Source organism: Phaenicophaeus curvirostris, chromosome 5 (genome assembly GCF_032191515.1).
Source record: "Phaenicophaeus curvirostris isolate KB17595 chromosome 5, BPBGC_Pcur_1.0, whole genome shotgun sequence".
Classification (NCBI taxonomy): domain Eukaryota; kingdom Metazoa; phylum Chordata; class Aves; order Cuculiformes; family Cuculidae; genus Phaenicophaeus; species Phaenicophaeus curvirostris.
Window position 1 is genome coordinate 26,457,046 of NC_091396.1, and position 18,719 is coordinate 26,475,764.

General features: G+C 39.7%; 1 protein-coding gene across 2 annotated transcripts in view; it reads right to left on the reverse strand.

Annotated features, from left to right (window-relative positions):
- Positions 1-3,459: 3,459 nt before the first annotated feature.
- Positions 3,460-18,719, reverse strand: part of EHF (ETS homologous factor) — a 32,389-nt gene continuing 17,129 nt past the window's right edge. Inside the window, exons 3-9 of one of the 2 annotated variants that reach the window (XM_069857932.1) lie at positions 15,194-15,439; positions 14,818-14,877; positions 11,764-11,832; positions 11,609-11,677; positions 8,542-8,601; positions 6,568-6,763; positions 3,460-5,731 (exon numbers count right to left, since the gene is read on the reverse strand). In XM_069857932.1, the coding sequence (XP_069714033.1) occupies positions 5,632-5,731; positions 6,568-6,763; positions 8,542-8,601; positions 11,609-11,677; positions 11,764-11,832; positions 14,818-14,877; positions 15,194-15,439 (800 nt within the window). In that variant the 3' untranslated portion in view covers positions 3,460-5,631. The remainder of the gene's footprint in view (positions 5,732-6,567; positions 6,764-8,541; positions 8,602-11,608; positions 11,678-11,763; positions 11,833-14,817; positions 14,878-15,193; positions 15,440-18,719) is intronic. The other variant, XM_069857933.1, reaches the window with a different exon arrangement.

Consider the following 18,719-nt stretch of genomic DNA (forward strand, 5'->3'; position numbering starts at 1 on the left):
TAAAATTTTCATCAATAGGGTTCTCCCAAAAAATCCCTCAAGCTGGAACAAACTTTCCAGTGAGGAGTAGCAGAATGCTGAGCTACTGATGCCAAGCATGGCATTTTCATACAGTCTTGAGCTTCCTGATTAAAATTGCTCACAACTCTATGTTTACCTTCGTAACTTCTAAAACCAGATGAGTTACTGGAAATGTGTAGAAGTCTCATCAGCACTCCTATTGGAGCCTCCTTTGATGGTCTATCTGCTTTTGGAACTTCTTATCAGATTTGAATTTACGTTGTTGTTACTGAAAGGTTGGCTTAACAGACTTTATTCAGAATTTATTAGTGTTTCTTTAATAATCATTTCTTTTAGAGACTTAGTCAAACCAGTTCCTGTGGGAACATCTGATCTAGGGTATATCGTCATGCTTATGTCCCAAACCTATATGCCTACTTTACAGAGAATTATATTCAATAAGTGTTGTCAGTAATTAAAACTTCTCTGTTTTCATCTGCTCAACAGGATATAGAAAACACAAAGGATTTTTTAAAAGATTAATCCATTCATTAAATCAGGTTCACTGCTGGTGCAACGACTATAATGTAAAAGGCACAAACAAAATCATAAAAGGAAGGTTACTGCAAAATCTTTTCTTCAAGTTTAAAAAGAAATAGCAAAAAAAAGTTATTTCCTGATTTATTTTGTGTTGTTTATTTTCCTGGTATGTTGGAAATCTGTTTGGCTCCCCATCACAAATTTTGCCAATGGCAGCTTTTGAACATGAAAATACTTTTGTGAAATGCGTCTTCCCATTAGGCTTTTCCTACAGAAACAATACAGGATTACATAGATTAAAATGTAAATACATCTGAAGTGTTTCAAATTTCTCACAGAAATAATCAGCCCCTTTAAACCAGACTTACCTATTCAAGTTAACAGTTATCATCTCAAGAAAAATAATACTATATAGTTAGGAACTAGGCCAGATGCATTAGAATCACAGTTGTAGAAAAAGAAATATTTGCAATCATAAAAATAATTTTATTTGTCCTTTTCATTTTAGTGACATCACATATTTAGACTAAATTTATCCTCAACCTCTCACACAGAACACCTTTCTCCCAGGGACAGTATAAATGCTGAATGAGGAACCAAAAAGCTTAGGAAGAAGAAGCTGTAGTTTGCTCACTTACTTTGCAATACCTGCTACAGCATTACAGATCATCCATTTCCCTCTTAATTCCCTGTGTTGAGATTGAGTTTGCATGCAAACACACATACAACATGGGTCTTGTACCCGTCATTAAAACTCAAACATAGTCTCCTACTCAGGTGGGCATAATTTTGAGGCCCTTGAAATTCTAGGTTTGAATACAGACTGATTCAATGTTGACTGAACGCTTTTAGAGCCACCATCATCAGATATCCATATACATAATTTGAAATGTAGTGGAATTACTTGTTTGCTTAAAAATAAGCATATTTGTATATTACAGATTATGAAAGTGTGATTTGTCACATTGCAGTGAAGCTCCCAGTCTGTAATTCAAGCCCAGCTCCAGACACACTGGCATGGTAACAAGCACAGGTCACCATAGCAGGCATACTACATGACATCATTGCAGTGTCCCATGCTGCCAACCAGCTCAAGTTGCCCAGTGCAGCAGTAACAGGGGCTACAAAGACCATGCACTGTAGACTTGCACCATACTGATACAGCCACAGTCTCCTACAGAGTGTAAATACCATACAAGCATTTGACTTTCTCTTAATTATACAAGTTTTCACTTTTTTTAACTCAAGCTGCAGACCAAATCAGGAGACGTTCTCTTTGTTCACTGAGTGTTTTTGTAGCCACCACTTAGATGGAAAAGTAACATAAGGGACAGGATTTCATAATTTTAGCTTATTTGATTCAGTAATGGAAATGCTGAGTGTGAATAATGGCATTCTTTATCAGCCTAGCCCTTGAGCACACTTGCACACACTTCAAAATACCTTGAAGTTAAATCAGTGCTGAAGAATTTCCTAAAGTTTAGCAGCTTAAAAAGAAAGGCAATCTAGCTATGTCAACCTAATTGAGTATCGCAGAGAGGCCTGTGAGACACAAAACAGGTTTGGAAATCTGGTATCTTCACAACAGACAGGCTACTCCACCCATCTATTAGTAAATTAAAGCTATTGGATTTTGTGGTAATTGCATCAGTCCTTTTGCCAATATTGAAATGTTGTGCAGTATTGAAATAATTCTTATTAGGCACTTTGGATCTCCAGACATAAAGAAATGAAGATAAACATTCATCAGAGAATTCCTTTCATGAGTGTTTTATTCAAATTTATATCATATCCACAAAAATAGAAACAGTCTTTAGAACCATTTTGCGATACATAGTCTCCAAGCTGAGATTTACAGTGACAATAGTGAAATATCTAACATGGATTTGTTTCCACATGTACACATTGAAGATGATGCTGTGAGAAGCAAGCAGGAATTATGCGAGGTGCTAAAGGAAGGAAGATTAAAATGTAACTAAACATTTTAATGTCTGTGTAGTTTGCCAGCCTACACACAGTCTTAGGAGGTTTTTAGAATAAGTTGCTCTTATTTTGTGCAGAAAATACAGTTTGAGAGTGTTCACGCCAATACCTTTGACACTGTGATTTTCATATAACTATATAAATATAATATACTTTCCTGTCTAGAGTTTTATACATATGAAAAACTATGGTACAGTAAAAATTTATACATATGGTGCTACCAGTTCAGCAGCTCCTAACTTAAAACATACACCTAAAAACATGACTGCACATCCTCTGAAATACAAAATAGAAGAACAATCAGAAATGCTTTTTCTTTAAATAGCAATTTACGTGAACATTCATCTCTTCATTTTCTCCACTTGCTTAGGTTTCGTAAATAGACTTCTGTTGGTTGGTTGCATCTGTCATTGGCAAGAACTGCACTTTTAAGCAGTTTGTTCAAGTTTGTCTTAGGCAAAGGTTAATATATTTGTAAAACAGAGCAAATGTTGGCTGCCCTGTATTTCGACTTTGTGCAATTGTAATGCTGAATGACAAGTAACTTATCTAAAAAATTCTACAGAGCAGGAATAGAAATTTGCACGATTTCCACATGCTGAAAGATGTGACAGCGGAAGACTGATCCAGTGTAAATCACTCTCTAGATTTATAAGGTAGGCTTCTAGATAAAATTTTATCTTTCAAACCTCTCAAAAGTAGGTTTATCTGCTGCTCTGTAATCAAATGGTGATACGTGTCTATCTTAAGTTTATTTAATCTCCCAAGAAGTTTGGTGAGAGATCTGGTAGAAAGAAGTGTTATGAAGGTGTTACAATCAGCTACTGTAAGATGTATGTTAACCTGAGATAAGGGACAACAGTGTTGCAGATTTATGACTGTAACACTGATTGCAGATTTTCACTCAATGTATACGTCGGGGGACTGGAGAGGACATGGAGAGAAGGGCTGCAAGTAATTGTAGGGTAGGGGAAAGGAATGGTATTTGGAGCAAAATGAAGGTGCTCACAATCTAGTGCCTTGCTTCTTGTTTTATGAACTACAAAATGATGGTAAAGGAAGTGAAATGTAGCTAATCAAGCTAAAAAATGGAAATTACTGAGTTGCGCAAAAGGAGCAAAAGCTAGCACAGTCAGCCAAAAAGAGAGATAAATAGACTGAGAGAAAAAAATGCTTTGAAGTACAGAGGCTTATTATTTGATTTGTAAATAAGATGAACCTCTCTCTACCCAGGTTATGAAAAGTAAAAATTGTCATGTACAAGTAAACTGATGGTGACAACTCTGGCATACACAGTGTAGGAGGCAGTGTTATTGTTTGACATGCCCTGCATGTGTCAATGAACAAATTAGGCTGTCATGTTTGCCTACAAATTATTGCTAAGCACTTTTGATACACTTTATACTGATAATGCCGTTATCTTTTAGTTTCATCTCTATTTCCTTTCAAATCAAACAAACCCAGGAATATCCTACAATCTCCAGCTGCACCTCACTGCATTTCAAGATATATGGATTCAAATCCAGGGAGCACCTGAAGAAATGGATATTGGAAGGATTTACTATTTTTAATTTCCTATTTTTTCTTTTTCTTTTTTTGTCCTGGACTTCTCAGTCCCTGCTATTGTTTTCCAAATTGAAAAAGTGAGTTGGAATCAAGCTCTTGGTTTCATCTCTGCTAACATCATCAAGTAAATCCTGTTTCTCAACTCCCACATCTCAGGTACTCAATGACCTGGTGAAGTGGTGCCTCCTCTAGTTTTTATTTCCCCATGTTCTACATGTGCTTGATGCCAGCAGGAAGCATTTGTGATTTGGAGAAAGAAAAAGCTTCCAATGAATGTTCATTCTCTGCACAGCACTGCTGGACATGACCCCAAAATGCTGACCCAGATCTAAATGTCCCCAAAATCTCAGTGTCTTTATATTGGTGTTTTTTCTCCAACTAATAATCCCAAGCATAGTTGACAAATACAAATACGGTATAGAGTCAGACTTGAGAAAAGCAAAGGGAACAAATATTTTACATGCAATTGAGCTTTGCATTTCTCTAAGGCTTTTGGAAAGTATCGGTCCAAGTGAGACTTGACTGCCATGAGGACCATAGAACTGGAAGGAACTGGGGAGACTCCCTCCCTCATGCCATGGGATAATACATGTTCTGCTTGCCCACCTCCTCACTGTTACATATGGCGTGATTCTGACTGCTTTAATTAGGAATATGAGAGGATGGGAGAAATACTAATATTACTACTAGGAAAACGGTGCCTTTCAGTAAGTTTTCCCAGTCAGAAAGCAATAATCTTCCTTCAATAGCTTTTGGTCCCTGAGATTGACTCTCTTTCTGCAGTTCACCTCAAAGATGTTAGTTAAAAACAAAATAGCCCTTTTCCTGGGATGAGCTGAATGCCCTTTGGAGATTAAGGGAGGATACTCAGTATCGGGTAAGGTCAGGTCCTAAACTTCTGCATACAAAAGAAGGCCCGAGTAGTGGAGGTAGTATGGGTTCTCCAAATAAATGCTGACAGCCACTATTCTCTTTGGCTGGTATAAGGTAACTCATTGGGATCACTGTCTGACTCAACGAAGGCATCTGAAAACCAGAAAAGTGTTCAGACTCTCAGAAGTCACAGGAGGGAAGGAACAAGTGATATTGGCCGATGAAAGCTAGAACCAACTGACTATGGAAGGAGACAACTTGGCTCAGAGATGCTTTACTGTTTCCTCTACTTATAGTTGCCTTCCGAACTGGGTTACTACACTCTTGAAATGCCCTAATATCTCACTCCTTCCCTTATTTGGATGACTCATAAATCACATTATGCCTGTATGATTAAAAAAAAAAAAGAGAGAGAGAGAAAAACTTCATGAGAAGGGAAAAATAATCATAATCTATACTGTTATCTTATATCACAGAAAACTGTGTACATTTTTTCCCCACACAGGACATACTTCAAATAAAATGATTTTAACACCAACGAAGATAATGTTCCTTCTTCCCGAGAGAAGCAGAATTGTTTTTTTTCAACCCCAGTTTGGTACATAAATATCAGAAAATAGTCTTTGAATATTTACATCTAGGCATTCTAAAAGATATTGCTTGACATATTTAATTCTCATTTTCTCTCCAGCCACGGGCATTCTTTCCAAATTTATATACTAATCTCCGACCATCCACACGCTCTAGGATTTCTCTTTTATAATAATACCTGTTAAAATAAAAAAATAGAAAAATATTTAAGAATAAATTTACTGAGCATCCTAAAAGGCTACTGCCAGCTAGACAATACCTCAGCTAGCTGAAAAGTCTATTTTGTTATTACTATATGTGAAATACCTAAGATTATTATAAGTGAAAGACAGAGAGGGAAAAAAAAGGATGTTTTCTTTTCACTTTGTATTATCTTCTGAGTATGAATTTCACCATATTTTAGTCACAGTGAATTTCCATAGTTATTTCACACTTCTATGAGATTTCATGTTTTTTTTCCATACAATCCAGGATTTGAAATCAGAATTGAAAAGAATCTCAGTTTCCATTTAAATATATATTTTTAACTTCCATGGATTATGGAAAAATACTCTAAATGTTAATGAAAAGGATAAATAAAATAGTCACATGGAATTTGAAAAATTAATGGGTGGGGGCTATGCCTATTTTCTAAGTATTGTTGGAAATAACAAGGTCTCTGGCCATTCCTGAGCCATTTAAGCCTTCCCATTTCAGTAGTACATGAACTCTAAGCTTGCTGCAATCATCTTTCCTTCCTAAACTGTTTTTTTGGGTGGACAGCAACAGAATGTGTATTATCTATGCAACACATACATATGTTCTATATCTTAATTTTATCATAGTATACAGAAACAGGAGGGGAAAGGAAATACAAAGAAGAACATAATGTTACAATCTCAAAACTAGTGGGAAAGACTCAGCTGTTGAAGAAAGCAACTGGTGCTGCTGGCAAGTAATTTTTCAAAGTCAACCAAATTCTCCATTGAGCTAGTTTCTTTACATGCTCCAGTCTACAGCAATATCTCAGCTCACCTCATTGCCCGGCTGAGTTTCTCATAAGTCATGCTGCTGTTGTTTTTCTTCTTTCCCCAGAGCTGAGCCACAGCTTCAGATTTTAAAAATCTGAAGATGCCTTCTGATCGGTCTTCCCACTTGATTAATCCCGGATTTTTCTCAGGATTGAGAAGAATATCTCGAATAAATTCCCAAAGATGAGTTCCTCGAGGGTCTGAAAGACAAAAGGGGGCCGGAGGAGGGAGTGTCTAAAGAGGTCTCCAGGCTATGCTTGCTATTTTTATGGCATGTTCTTACAGTGTGTCTTTTATGAGTAGTGATCACTTAGAGACAAGCCATACATCCTGGAGTGCAGAACCCGCATCTTGGAGCTATACAGCCACAAAACCCACTGACAGCTGGAGGTGAACACTGAGGTGACCACTGAGGTGACCACTGAGTCTGGAGGTAAGTGTCAGTCTTCAGTAGTCTGAGTCCCGTGTAAGGCAAGTAGGAGCCCCAGCAACGAGGAGGCAAGCCACCCACTGCTTCCTTCTGCCTTTGACACAGTTTCTGCCCTGAAGACAAGGTTTAGGTCTTCCCCCCATCTCATTTGTCCATCTTTCCTCATATTCTTCTACATCACGACATGCAAACTGATATTATCATGCAGCATGTGAAACAGCTATGGTAATTTTGAAGGAGCCACTGAATCTCCACACACTGAAAATATAGACAGAAGGCAAACAGAGTAAAATGCCATTCCACATCAATGAGTATTTGCTTCCAGGTCTCTCTTGTAGACTTAAAGAAAGAAGTTGTAGAGTGGATAGAGGTTTAGTAACAAAACTTGCTAGCCAAAATTGTATGTGAAAAGGGTATAAAAAAAGTTTGACCATGATGTCAGAAAAGGCAAACCCAGGTCTATAAGTTCAACAGGCAGACCTCCCAGACACAAATCCATCCTACAGTTCCTGTAGAAATGGCACCAAAAAAACCCAGATCACAAACTAAAAAAAGGGTAAATAAATTCAACAAAACTAGCTTCAAAACCATGTGGTGGTTTAGATCAGATTAAGAACGAAACAAGCCAGTCAAAGATGTGAATGTAAAGAGAAAATGGTATACAGTTCAACATGGATAGAGCCAGATTTCAACTAATCCAACGTTTTTATTTCTTCTTATGGTTTTCGTTGTTTTTTTTTCCTAGAACCAACTAAATGTGGTGGACCTAGTCTATCTGGACATCAGTAATATATTCTATAGATCATGATATAGAGAAGGATTGAAGAAACTGGAAATGCAGAGAATCAGCCCAGCAAAGCAAGGTGACATCTTCTGTATTCCAAGGCCATGACTGAGTTATCTGAATCATAGAATACCTCAAGTTGGAAGGGACTTAAGTTTTTCTATTGTAAACAAGGAAGACACAATACAAGAGACTGTTAGCATAAAAATCCCAGTAAAATAAATTAATGTAACTGTGCACAGAAATCACAATTATGGTAACCTGTCTTCAGAACCACGTTGAATTAAAACTAGCAGAAGGTGGCAGGATAGAGGGGCAGGTGCTTGCTTGTGACGTTGTGCATGAGAAATTCAGCAAGATGATGCTGAGCAGTGTCTTGTGCATGTTGCATCCAGCAGGCATGGGCAAGAGCATAGCCATGCCCATACACAGACCTTACTGATTTAATCTTGGGTCTCCCTCATCATTCCTTTACTCCAGTCCACAACTTCAGCTCAAAATAGAGCAGAGGCAACTGGTTTTTGGTTGCTTCCCCTTAAGCCCTCACTGACAGAAACAATTTGGAAAGTATAACAATACTCAGTCAAAACCAACATAAGTAAACAGCACTAGAAACAGTCAGATCCTTGGAGCATTCAATCACATGAACTATCTAATCAGTTTTGCTTTCAAAATGCTTCCCTTCCCACCCAAAGGGGATTTGCTTTTAACGTGTTTCTTTTCCTTCATTCAACCAACAATTATAAACATTGCTGTTAACTTACTGTGCTTCTTGATGTGGGACTTTGGGGTACGATCTTGCGATTTTTTCACATCTGAAGAAACTGCAGAGAAGGAAAATAGAGCCTGTTTGTAAATTTGATTGAAGTCTTTCCATTGACTAGCAGGTAGAAAGAAATAAAACCACAAAAAAGAACTAATATCTCTTTTAAATATAATCACTTTTCAGAAGGTAATCTAAGTGAGGAGGAAGGGGGGAGTTTTCTGCATTATATGCTAATCAGCGCACTTCACAAAGAGACCATTGATGAATAAAGAATGAATGCAGAGGCTTTTGAAACCGAAATTTGATTAACAAATACCTCACCTCATGTTATGTGTGAGAGAGAGAAAAGTAAGATGATCGTGCCTATAAAAGGAGTCCTGAATTGTCCCATTATGTCTTAGTCTTTGCAGAAGCATGTATCTTTGGGGGCTTATTTGCTTCTGAGAAGATGATCTAATGCAAAATATATGCACTGGTACTAACGCACAGAACACCTACCCGACTAAAACATAATAAACTGGCAAAGCATTGTTGATTCATGGGGAAGGGTGGGGGAATGGGGCTGTGCTGGTAGGAGTTTTTGGCAGCTGGACATGCATATATTGTTCCATGGCTCACAGCAATAGAAACAAGACATTTTTCATTGCTAGTACTTTATCACCTGCAGTCAGCCAGAGGGAGAATAGGGTTTCTGGCACAAGTGTTTCTTCAGAAATCAAGACAAAATTTCTGCCTGTTCATGGCTGTAAACACACCTCACAGTCCACATTTTCAACCCTCTCATCCTCAAACCATTGCAGCATGGCTCTACTCTTGTCATTAATTAATAGCTTTCATCTAATCGCTCTAAGTCTTGCAACGTTTGTGGGATAGTCCTGAGAGGGAGCCCTTTCTGTCTTTGCTTTCCAGCATATTTCGTGCCTGATTTCAACAAAGCAAAGCGTAAAGTCCCACGCATGTTTTCCCATCTTCTATGAATGCACTATTATCATACTTTTCATAGAAACTGGGCATTTGCATGGGAAAATGACTCATAGGAAATATTCATTTGCATAGAAACTTGTTGGATTTGCACAAGGAACTGTAATAACCGCATGTGAAAAGGTAGACACAAATTTATTCACACACTTGCTTTATTCATACATAACTGGAAACATAAACTGGTCAGTGAGGATAAGCCTAACCTCCACTAATTTGAACCTGACATAATTACTGTCCTTGATCCCCAAGCAGCAAACACACTCTGAGTCATTTTATCTTCTCACTCTCAAAGACCATGAAGTAGACTGAACCTTACTCAGCTTGGGGGTGGGGAATATAATGAAGCTTCTTTCAGTGCTTTTCCTCAGAGTACGATTCCCTTGATGATATTGGAAGTCTGTGGGAACTCCAGGTGAGGACAGCAGGACCCAGTCCTTTATTTGCCCTCTTACACAAATCCTTCTCATTTCAAAATCCTCCAATTTGCTTGCAAAGATTTGTTATGCTCCACTTAGCTGGGGATTCATTATTGGAAGTTCAGTTGCCTTTTGCCTAGCTGGTAATTTATTCTGGATTTCAGCTGTGTAAATAGCCTCATGTTCTGCCTCCGCTCCTATGTTGAGACTGGTTTCAAATATGATATGTTAGGAGGCTGGGGCCTGACAGATGAAAAGAGTTATGATGTAGTTTCAACAAAGCTGTCTTGCAAAACTTTTGACAAAAGGTTGCACAGTATTTGCATATGATTCAGGAATGAGCCAGTTTTTAATAGGATATACAAATTTAGTTTTTACAGGAGGCTGTGCCCTTGGCATGCCACCCTAGCTCTAGGCTTAAGCAGTCAAAGGGTAAACACGTCGTGCCAGGATCTTGACAGGTCCTCAGTCCTGTCAGAGAGATCTGAAATCCTGGTAGTTATCTTGTAAGAGTAGGTGGAGATGTCAGAGAAAGCAAACAGAGTATTTGCTTATTTTTTTTTTTAAGGTTTGGTAGTTTCTTCTCCTGGTCAGGTTTTCTTTTTAATTTATTGCTGAGTGCATTAGTTTAAACTGTACGTCACTTGGCAAGTCTGGCAGTACTGGGAGGCTGGATAATGCAGCGAACAGGCAGTCACAGCTTCTGTGACTGCCACCTATGTTCAGAGGCACAGGGTTGCCCCAGTGCAGAGACAGTGCCTGTGAAGCTGAATCCACAGCACTGTGCTTCCTTTCTCATCCACCTACAATTTCCACTGCTTTCTCCCTCAGATCTATTTGCTTAACAGACTCCTAAGACAGACGCATCTTTCCTTCTCCCCTTTCTTGCTCCTCTGCCACCTCTGCTCTCCTCTTTCCCCACTGTCTTGATCCCTCACCTCTGCCCCTGGTGCCTTGCCCCTGGGACAACACTCACAGAGCGTTCCAACACATGTGCCTGGACTGCATTTTTGCCAGGCACTATGACAAAAGGGTTTGCTTTTTCTCCTGCCCTTTAGTGAGCAGATTGTATCTGTGCCTTGAGGAAGGATTGTGAAGAGGTGAAGAGGTGCCTATCATGCAGTCAGTTGAGATGGGCTGCAGTAGGAAGTCCTTCTGCTGGCGTAGTTGGGTAGAGGGCTTGGTGCCTGCCCTACAGCTCCCCTAGGCCAACCCAAACCTAGAAACCTACTCAGTATGAACCACTGGCTCACTAGGGAAGTGCAACCACCTCTGGGGAGTAACACGCCACTTGTTTGCCCATACCCAGCTACACCACTGATAAGAATGGTGGAGCTGGAATGTCTCATCTCTCTGACACTGATATCTTCCTCTTTGACGTAGCCACTTTAAAAGATATATGGGATTGCAGATTACTTGATCTTTGTCTTGACAGAGAGAAGCATTTCTCTAAAGCAAACTATTGCAATAATGATAGCAAACTATTGTAATAATGATAGCAAACTATTGTAATAATGATAGCTGAAAGAGCTGTCAGAATCAGTATTGCTTTGTTTAAAATGATTGGAAGCTCAGATTCAATCCTACAGCAGAAGACTACAGAGACCATTATAAGTCAGTAGCTCTGGGACAAGTGGCAAACAATTAATATAATTACAACTTCCTTACCAGGAGTCTGGTGACTTAGTGTTGTCATGGAAATCTGAGAACGACAGAATGTTTTACTATCCAATGGCTCTGAAAATTAAAGAGAAGACATTTAAAGTAATAGCCCCAGACAACAATAAAATCAGAAATGCATGAAGTATTGTGATGTTAGTTACCTACTGTGCTACCATAGCCACTGTCGTAAAGGTAATTCTCTTCTTTCCAGGACACCATTAATGATGGATCTGAAGGTAAAGGACCAAAAGTAAAAACAGGATCACTAAAAGAACATTTTTTTATCATGGAGGTGAATATTGAGCACTGGAGGTAATAAGAAATGGGCAAAAAAAGAACTGTGGAAGAAATGGAGAAGTGAAGGCACTATGCATGAAATTATTTCCTTTCATTGGAGTTGTAGATGGGGTTTTGCATACTCAGGCAAATGTACTTGCACAAAGCACTGACTTGTACAGATAATGTACTATGCTTTTCCTTTTCCTGGCTGGTATGTCACTTAACCCTGTCTTTGAAGGAGGTTTTCTATGCCAGATCAACTCTAGAAACATAGAATCACAGAGTCACCAGCTTGGAAAAGACCTCTTGGATCATCGAATCCAACCGTTCCTATCTGCCACTAAATCATGTCCATCTACCCATCTTTTAAATACCTCCACGGATGGTGACTCAACCACCTCCCTGGACAGCCTGTTCCAGTGCCCAAGGACCCTTTCCGTGAAAATTTTTTTTCTGATAGTCAGTCTGAACCTCCCCTGGCTGAGCTTGAGGCCATTCCCCCTTACCCTGGCCCCTGTCACCTGGGAAAAAAGGCCAGCACCCACATCTCTACAATCTCCTTCCAGGTAGTTGTAGAGAGCAATGAGGTCTCCCCTCAGCCTCCTTTTCTCAAGGTTAAACAACCCCAGTTCCCTCAGCCTCTCATCATAAGACTTGTTCTCCAGCCCCTTCACCAGTTATGTTGTTCCTCTCTGGACTCGCTCCAGAGTCTCAACATCCTTCTGGTAGTGAGGGGCCCAGAAATGAACACAGTATTTGAGGGGCAGTCTCACCAGTGCCGAGTACAGAGGGAGAATAACCTCCCTGGACCTGCTGGCCACACCGTTTCTGGTACAAGCCAAGATGTCATTGGCCTTCCTGGTCAACTGGGCACACTGCTGGCAACTCTAATTATACCAAATCCAATTCTGAATTCTCAGACCTTCACAGTTATAACATTCCTGGGGTGCCACAGAGATGACTGTGTTTTCAAATATCTAGTAAACCAGGAGGATGTTTATAACGAGTATTTCTATAATGGTAGAACTCAAAAGTCCCCTCTGAAACAGATCTGTACGTAAGCACACAATGAGAAACATTAAACCCTAACCCTACACGATGGGCCACTATATTCCAGGTACATCAAGTCCCTATCCTTATACTAAAACCTGTTTTCATGATTAGAGAGGAATAATTTTTAGTGTCCTTCTGGTCAGTTGGATCAATATTAGCAGAGCAGAAGTATTGTCCTTATGACCTGTACGTTGATCAGGAAATTATTCTCTTCACAGTACATTTTTGAGGTCAGAAGCCTTAAAAGATCTCTTTTTCTTTTGAATCTAGCCCTGAAAGGATATGTAAGCTTCAAATCTAGGTTTTATTAAATGTTTTTCATGTTCATATAAATGAAATAAAAAAACCATAGTTATAGCTAAATTAACCTATCTGGCTGAGTTACCACTTATGACATAAGAATTTAGCAGGCATGCTAAGTAAGAGCTGCATGTTTTGGCACACAGAGATTGTGTTCCTACAATAGCACAAACCTTTTGTTTTCTTGGACACCTAATCTACCTAATGTTGCCTCTGAAAACAAGTCTTACCTAGCCCGAACACAGGGAGACAGCTTGTCTTCCCATTTTTAGCCTTCTTCAGTATCCATGTCTTTGCAACTGCAACAGTCTACTAGGATGAGGCAGGCTTCCCCTCTACACCACAATCACCTTCCATGCCAGCTTACAAGGAGTCCCTTCCCCAGAAATCCCAATCTGCACCACCTGCTCCTCCCCACGACTACCCATGGTCAGCATCACTGAGCCCCACCATGCCACTCCTGATTCACCACAACTGGGACAACCATCAGTTAGTCTTGGGCTTTGACCTTTCCAGGATGTGCAGCTGAGGTATTTTGCACTGCACTATGTATCTGTAGTAGGAGGAAGAACTAATATTATACCAAGATCTTGTAAATCAGGACTTTAATATTACTGTAGTTTCCTATATGGCAAGCATTGAGGCTGCTGTGTACACAGCACAGGCAAGGAGTGTATTGCAGGTTGCAAAGCTTGCCTGCTGCAAGAAGGTGAATAGTGGCCTTGGCTGGAGAGGCTGGGCTCCTCTGGGTTAGCTGAATAAATAGGCTGGCAGTATTTTTTTGAGTCATTGTATACTACAAATATGTAGCATGTACAAATTCATTCTGCCAGAAGATAATAAAATGTGGCTCATGAACACACCCACATACAAAGAGGCTGGAACTAGTGGGATAGAGAGCATTTGAATATGGACAGAGGTGCCCTGGCAAAGGAACCAGGAAAATAATCATGCCTGAAAAGGAGGACTGAACTGAGCTGAAATTCTTTTCTCAGTGAAACAAAGTCCTATGAGGAAAAAGATCCAGCTCTGAGCAAACTGGAAAAAAAGACTGTAACAGGAAAAATGCAGATTCAGTCAAACCAAAATACTACATGAATTCAGTTTCATTAAAACGTGAACAAATTTAAATGTAATTTTTCTTTCTCACAGAGTTGTTTTGTTTGGAAATTTCCTCATATTTCAAACATTAACAACACTTAACAACAAAATATTTTTCCCCAGTTTTTTTAAACTGACATACAGTGGAAAATAGTTGTTTTGAAATATTTTTGTTGTTTTTCATAAGGCATAGAATGAAGCCCTCTACAAAGCTGCACTCATTGAGCACTGCAAATTATTCGAACTCTGAATATCCATAAAGACTCCTGGTACTGCAATGGTTTCACAGAAGTGGTGCCATACAAACTAAGACATGGTGATAGTATCCAAAACTTCAAAAAGTAGACATTGACTGATATGTGTTGCTTCTTTTATTCTGCATGATGCCCTTCCCATTTTATTTAATGTCATTCTGGTATCTCTCATTTGGAATGGAGAGTTTCCCCTTTTTGTCATCATCAAGTTACCCAACCATTACACACCTGTTTGCTCCGTCTTCACAATGACATTATGAGATTGGTACATGTCGCTTCCACACTGGCCTGCAAGAAAGCATATGGTAGATAGAACATAAAACTATAAGCACTGAAGAATCAAAGGTATTAGATCCAACCAGCAACAACTACAGATGAGCCAGAGGGCTAATGTTGGAATGGAACAGGAGTTTCCCCTGGTTTTTGGGACTTCTGCCTTATATCGCATCTAAGCAATTTAGCAATACAGTGAATGAAGCATAAGGAGTTTAGGAAACATAGCAAGTGAGATCTGCCAGGTAGGTCTCTGGGGAATGTAAGTGACTTCTGAAGATACCAGAATTCACACACACTGTATGTGCGTCTCTGCCTAATATCTATTTACCATTCCATTTTAGGTGCTGAAGGTTACTGTAAAGCAGTTGCCCTGCTGTCCCAGCTGCCTGAGTGAACTCCTGCAGGCTCATACTGCACAGATGTTCCCCGTTGATATCAAACTTCTGGAAGGGTATGCAGCTGGCATCCAGTTGGTTGGTATCAAGGAGATGCTGAAGCCACTCCCAGACTTGAAACTTAGTCCAGTATTGTGGGTGTATTTCATGCCACTGGGTTCCATAAAAGCTGCTGGACACTAGAAAAGAAAATAGGTATTTACCTTCTCAGTGTATTGGGTTTTGTATGGCAAGGTTTTGGTAGCAAGGCTCTACAGGGGTAGCTTCTGTGAGAAATGCTAGAGCATTTCCCTATGTCTGATAATGCCAGCTGGCTCCAAGAAGGACCTGTCACTGGCCAGGGTTGAGCCAATCAGCGACAGTGGTAGTACCTCTGTGATAACGTATTTAAGAAGGCTGTAAGAAACCTGAACAATGACAGCCAGAAAGAGAAGTGAGAATATGTGAAAGGAACAGTTATGCAGACACCAAAGTCAGAGAAGGAGGTGCTCCAGGCAGTGGAGCAGTCATTCTCCTGCAGGCTGCAGTGAAGACAGTGGTGAGGCAGACTGTCCACTTGCAGCCCACGGACATTAATAGTATAGCAGATATCCACCTGCAGCCCATAGAGAAGCCCAAACTGGAGCAGGTGCATGTTCCCGAAGGAGACTGTGATCCCTCAAGAAGTCTGCACTGAAGAAGGCTCCTAGCAGGATCTGTGGACCCATGGATCTGTGGATAGACAGATGAGCCCACACTGCAGCAGGTTTGCTTGCAGGATTTGTGACTTTGCAGGGGGCCTGCACTGAAGCATTCTGTTTCTGAAGGACTTCACCCCATGGAAAGTACCCATGCTGGAGCGGAAGAACTGCAGCCTGTGGGAACAACTCACATTGGAGAAGTTTGTGGGTAGCTCTCTCCCGTGGGAGAGACCCCACACTGAGGCAGCAAAAAAGTATGAGGAGTTCTCCCTCTGAAGATGAAGAAAAGCAGAAACAACACGTGATGAACTGGCCACAACCTCATTGTGTGTCCATCTATGCTGCTAGTGGAGTGGGAGGTGTAAAGTTAAGCCTGGACTAAAGTACACAAGAGTAAAGTTAAGACTGGAAAGAAGTAAGGGGTGGGAGGAAGGTGTTTTAAGATTTACTTTTTATTTTTCATTATCCTAATCTGATTTGATTAGTAATAAATAAAACTAATTTTCCCCAAGACGAGTCTGTTCTGCTTGTGACAGTAAGTGGGGAGTGACCTCCCTGTCCTTACCTTGACCCATGAACCTTTTGTTTTCTGCCCCCCTGCCCAGCTGAGGAAGACAGTGATAGTACAACTTTAGTGGGCACTTGGCATCCAGCCAGGGTCAGCATGCCATACTGTTAGCACTACAGGATTATGACAATGGAGAGAGATCCATAGTTAAATTGCATTTCCAGCAAGTTCACAGACCTAGATTAATTTCTTAGTCCTTAGCACTAGCTCAGTAGCTATTGCTGGAGAAGTTATTGTTATTTTTTACATCAGTTTTCCAGTGAAAAGCTGGGAATTATCACATTGTATGTAGGATTAATTTATTAATGTTGACTAAATGCACCAAAATTCTTTGATGGAAGATATCTTACAGAAGTATTATTGAAAATATACGTTTATTCTTGTGTGGGAAAATAATTTTAATGCATCAGAAAATGACAGAAAAGCCTTGCAAAATTCTCAGCATGTAACACAGTAAAAGCCAAGGCACTCTCATACTGCTCCACAATAAAGTAAATCAACATGGTGCACAGCTTCATGACAGAGCCTTCATTCTGATGAATTCACTTTATCTCTGTAGTTAGGTAAGATGATTTCAGGACACAGCTGTAAATTTCATTTTTAGTTATGGAAGCTGCCTTATTTCCTTGTTATGATGTCTGAATTTTTTCTTGGAAGTCTAAACTGCTCTCAGTTGAATGTTATCACACAAAAAGAATTCACACATGCAAATGAACGAAGTCGTATGTGGGGATAATTATATAAGATTAGAGAAAAGTAGGGCTGCTTGGTCTGCCCTCATAAAAGGGCCATCAGAAGGAGTTCAGTACATTTTATTCCTCGGGAAAAGAGAACAATGAGTTGTGGCAGGCAGAGACGGTGGCATGATAAAATGCTCACAACTACATGAAGGGCTTAAGGATGACGGAGAGATTACAGAGGTGGCTGAGTTACAGAAAGGGGGCTGCCATGGCCTAGCTCTACAGTAATCCCACTCCACAACGTAGTACCAATCTGTTCTCAATCTCCCCAAGAAAAAGATCACCTACATAGCTGTGAGAAATACTGAAAACAGTGGAAATTGCTAGAGGACTACAAGCAACACAGATGGCATATTTTAGGAAATCACCCATCCATCAGTTATCTTCAGCTGAGGCACAACATACAGTGCTAGTTTCCAGCTAAACACACAAAAAAAGTCCTACAGTTCCTTAGGTTTCTTTGTCAATATCAGCCAAGAAGGTCTGTGTCAGTAACTCAGGGAGTGGCAGGACTGTTTCTTATCCTCCTGTTGAAGGATTTAAGACATGGGTGTGGAAATCATAGAATCATAGAATCACCAGGTTGGAAAAGACCCACCGGATCATCGAGTCCAACCATAAATGATTAAGATTGTGGTATGTCAGGGAGTAAAAGTTTGACAGAGCCACCAAGTATTCCCTGAAAAGAAGGTTGATACGAGTTCCCATCACTTCAGAATGGTAAAGGAATTTCAGAGGCCACTAGACTCTTAATGTAAATGGAAAGACTTTAGTGAGGGGAAAGAATAGCTTCGTAAACCGAAATTAATTTGTAAATTATTAAAGAGGCTGGTCTGAGCTTTTGGCTTCCTGTCCCTCTAAAACATAAGTGAATCCTGAGGAGTTTCACACTGGAAACATGAAAATAGACTCCACTGTTTCCCTTCACAAAATCCCGTGCAATGCGAAACTCAGACAGGACTTTTTCTTTCCCCATGGATCTGTTACAGACAGGTTGGCACGTTTATTAAGTGCGTGCTTCTGTATTCCTGTTTACTCAGAAATTACACACAAAAAGAACAAGTGTTTCATTGAGCGGGAACTTTCATTGTTGCAGCATTATTTGGATTGGAATTGCAGTATGTGTTTGCTTACATTTTAAGTTTTATCCATCGATTGAGTGATGAAAAGAATTTAAAAATTATATCAAACACTAGATGTATAGATATGTCTATATATCTTTATACTGAGTAAGAATATATGTATATGAACACATTTTTTTCATATACAACTATATATAATCAGAAAACAAAAAAAAAAAAGAAGAAAATTTCCCAGATCACAAGCTATCTGGTGCTCTAATAACAGTCTAATTAGAAAGTTACCTGGCAACATGAGCTGAAAAAGCAGATACAGTAAAGTAGCAAAAAGACTTTTCCCCCGGAAAGCCAAAGGAATCATTAGCATTGAAGAGTAATGTTGGTTCAGAGAA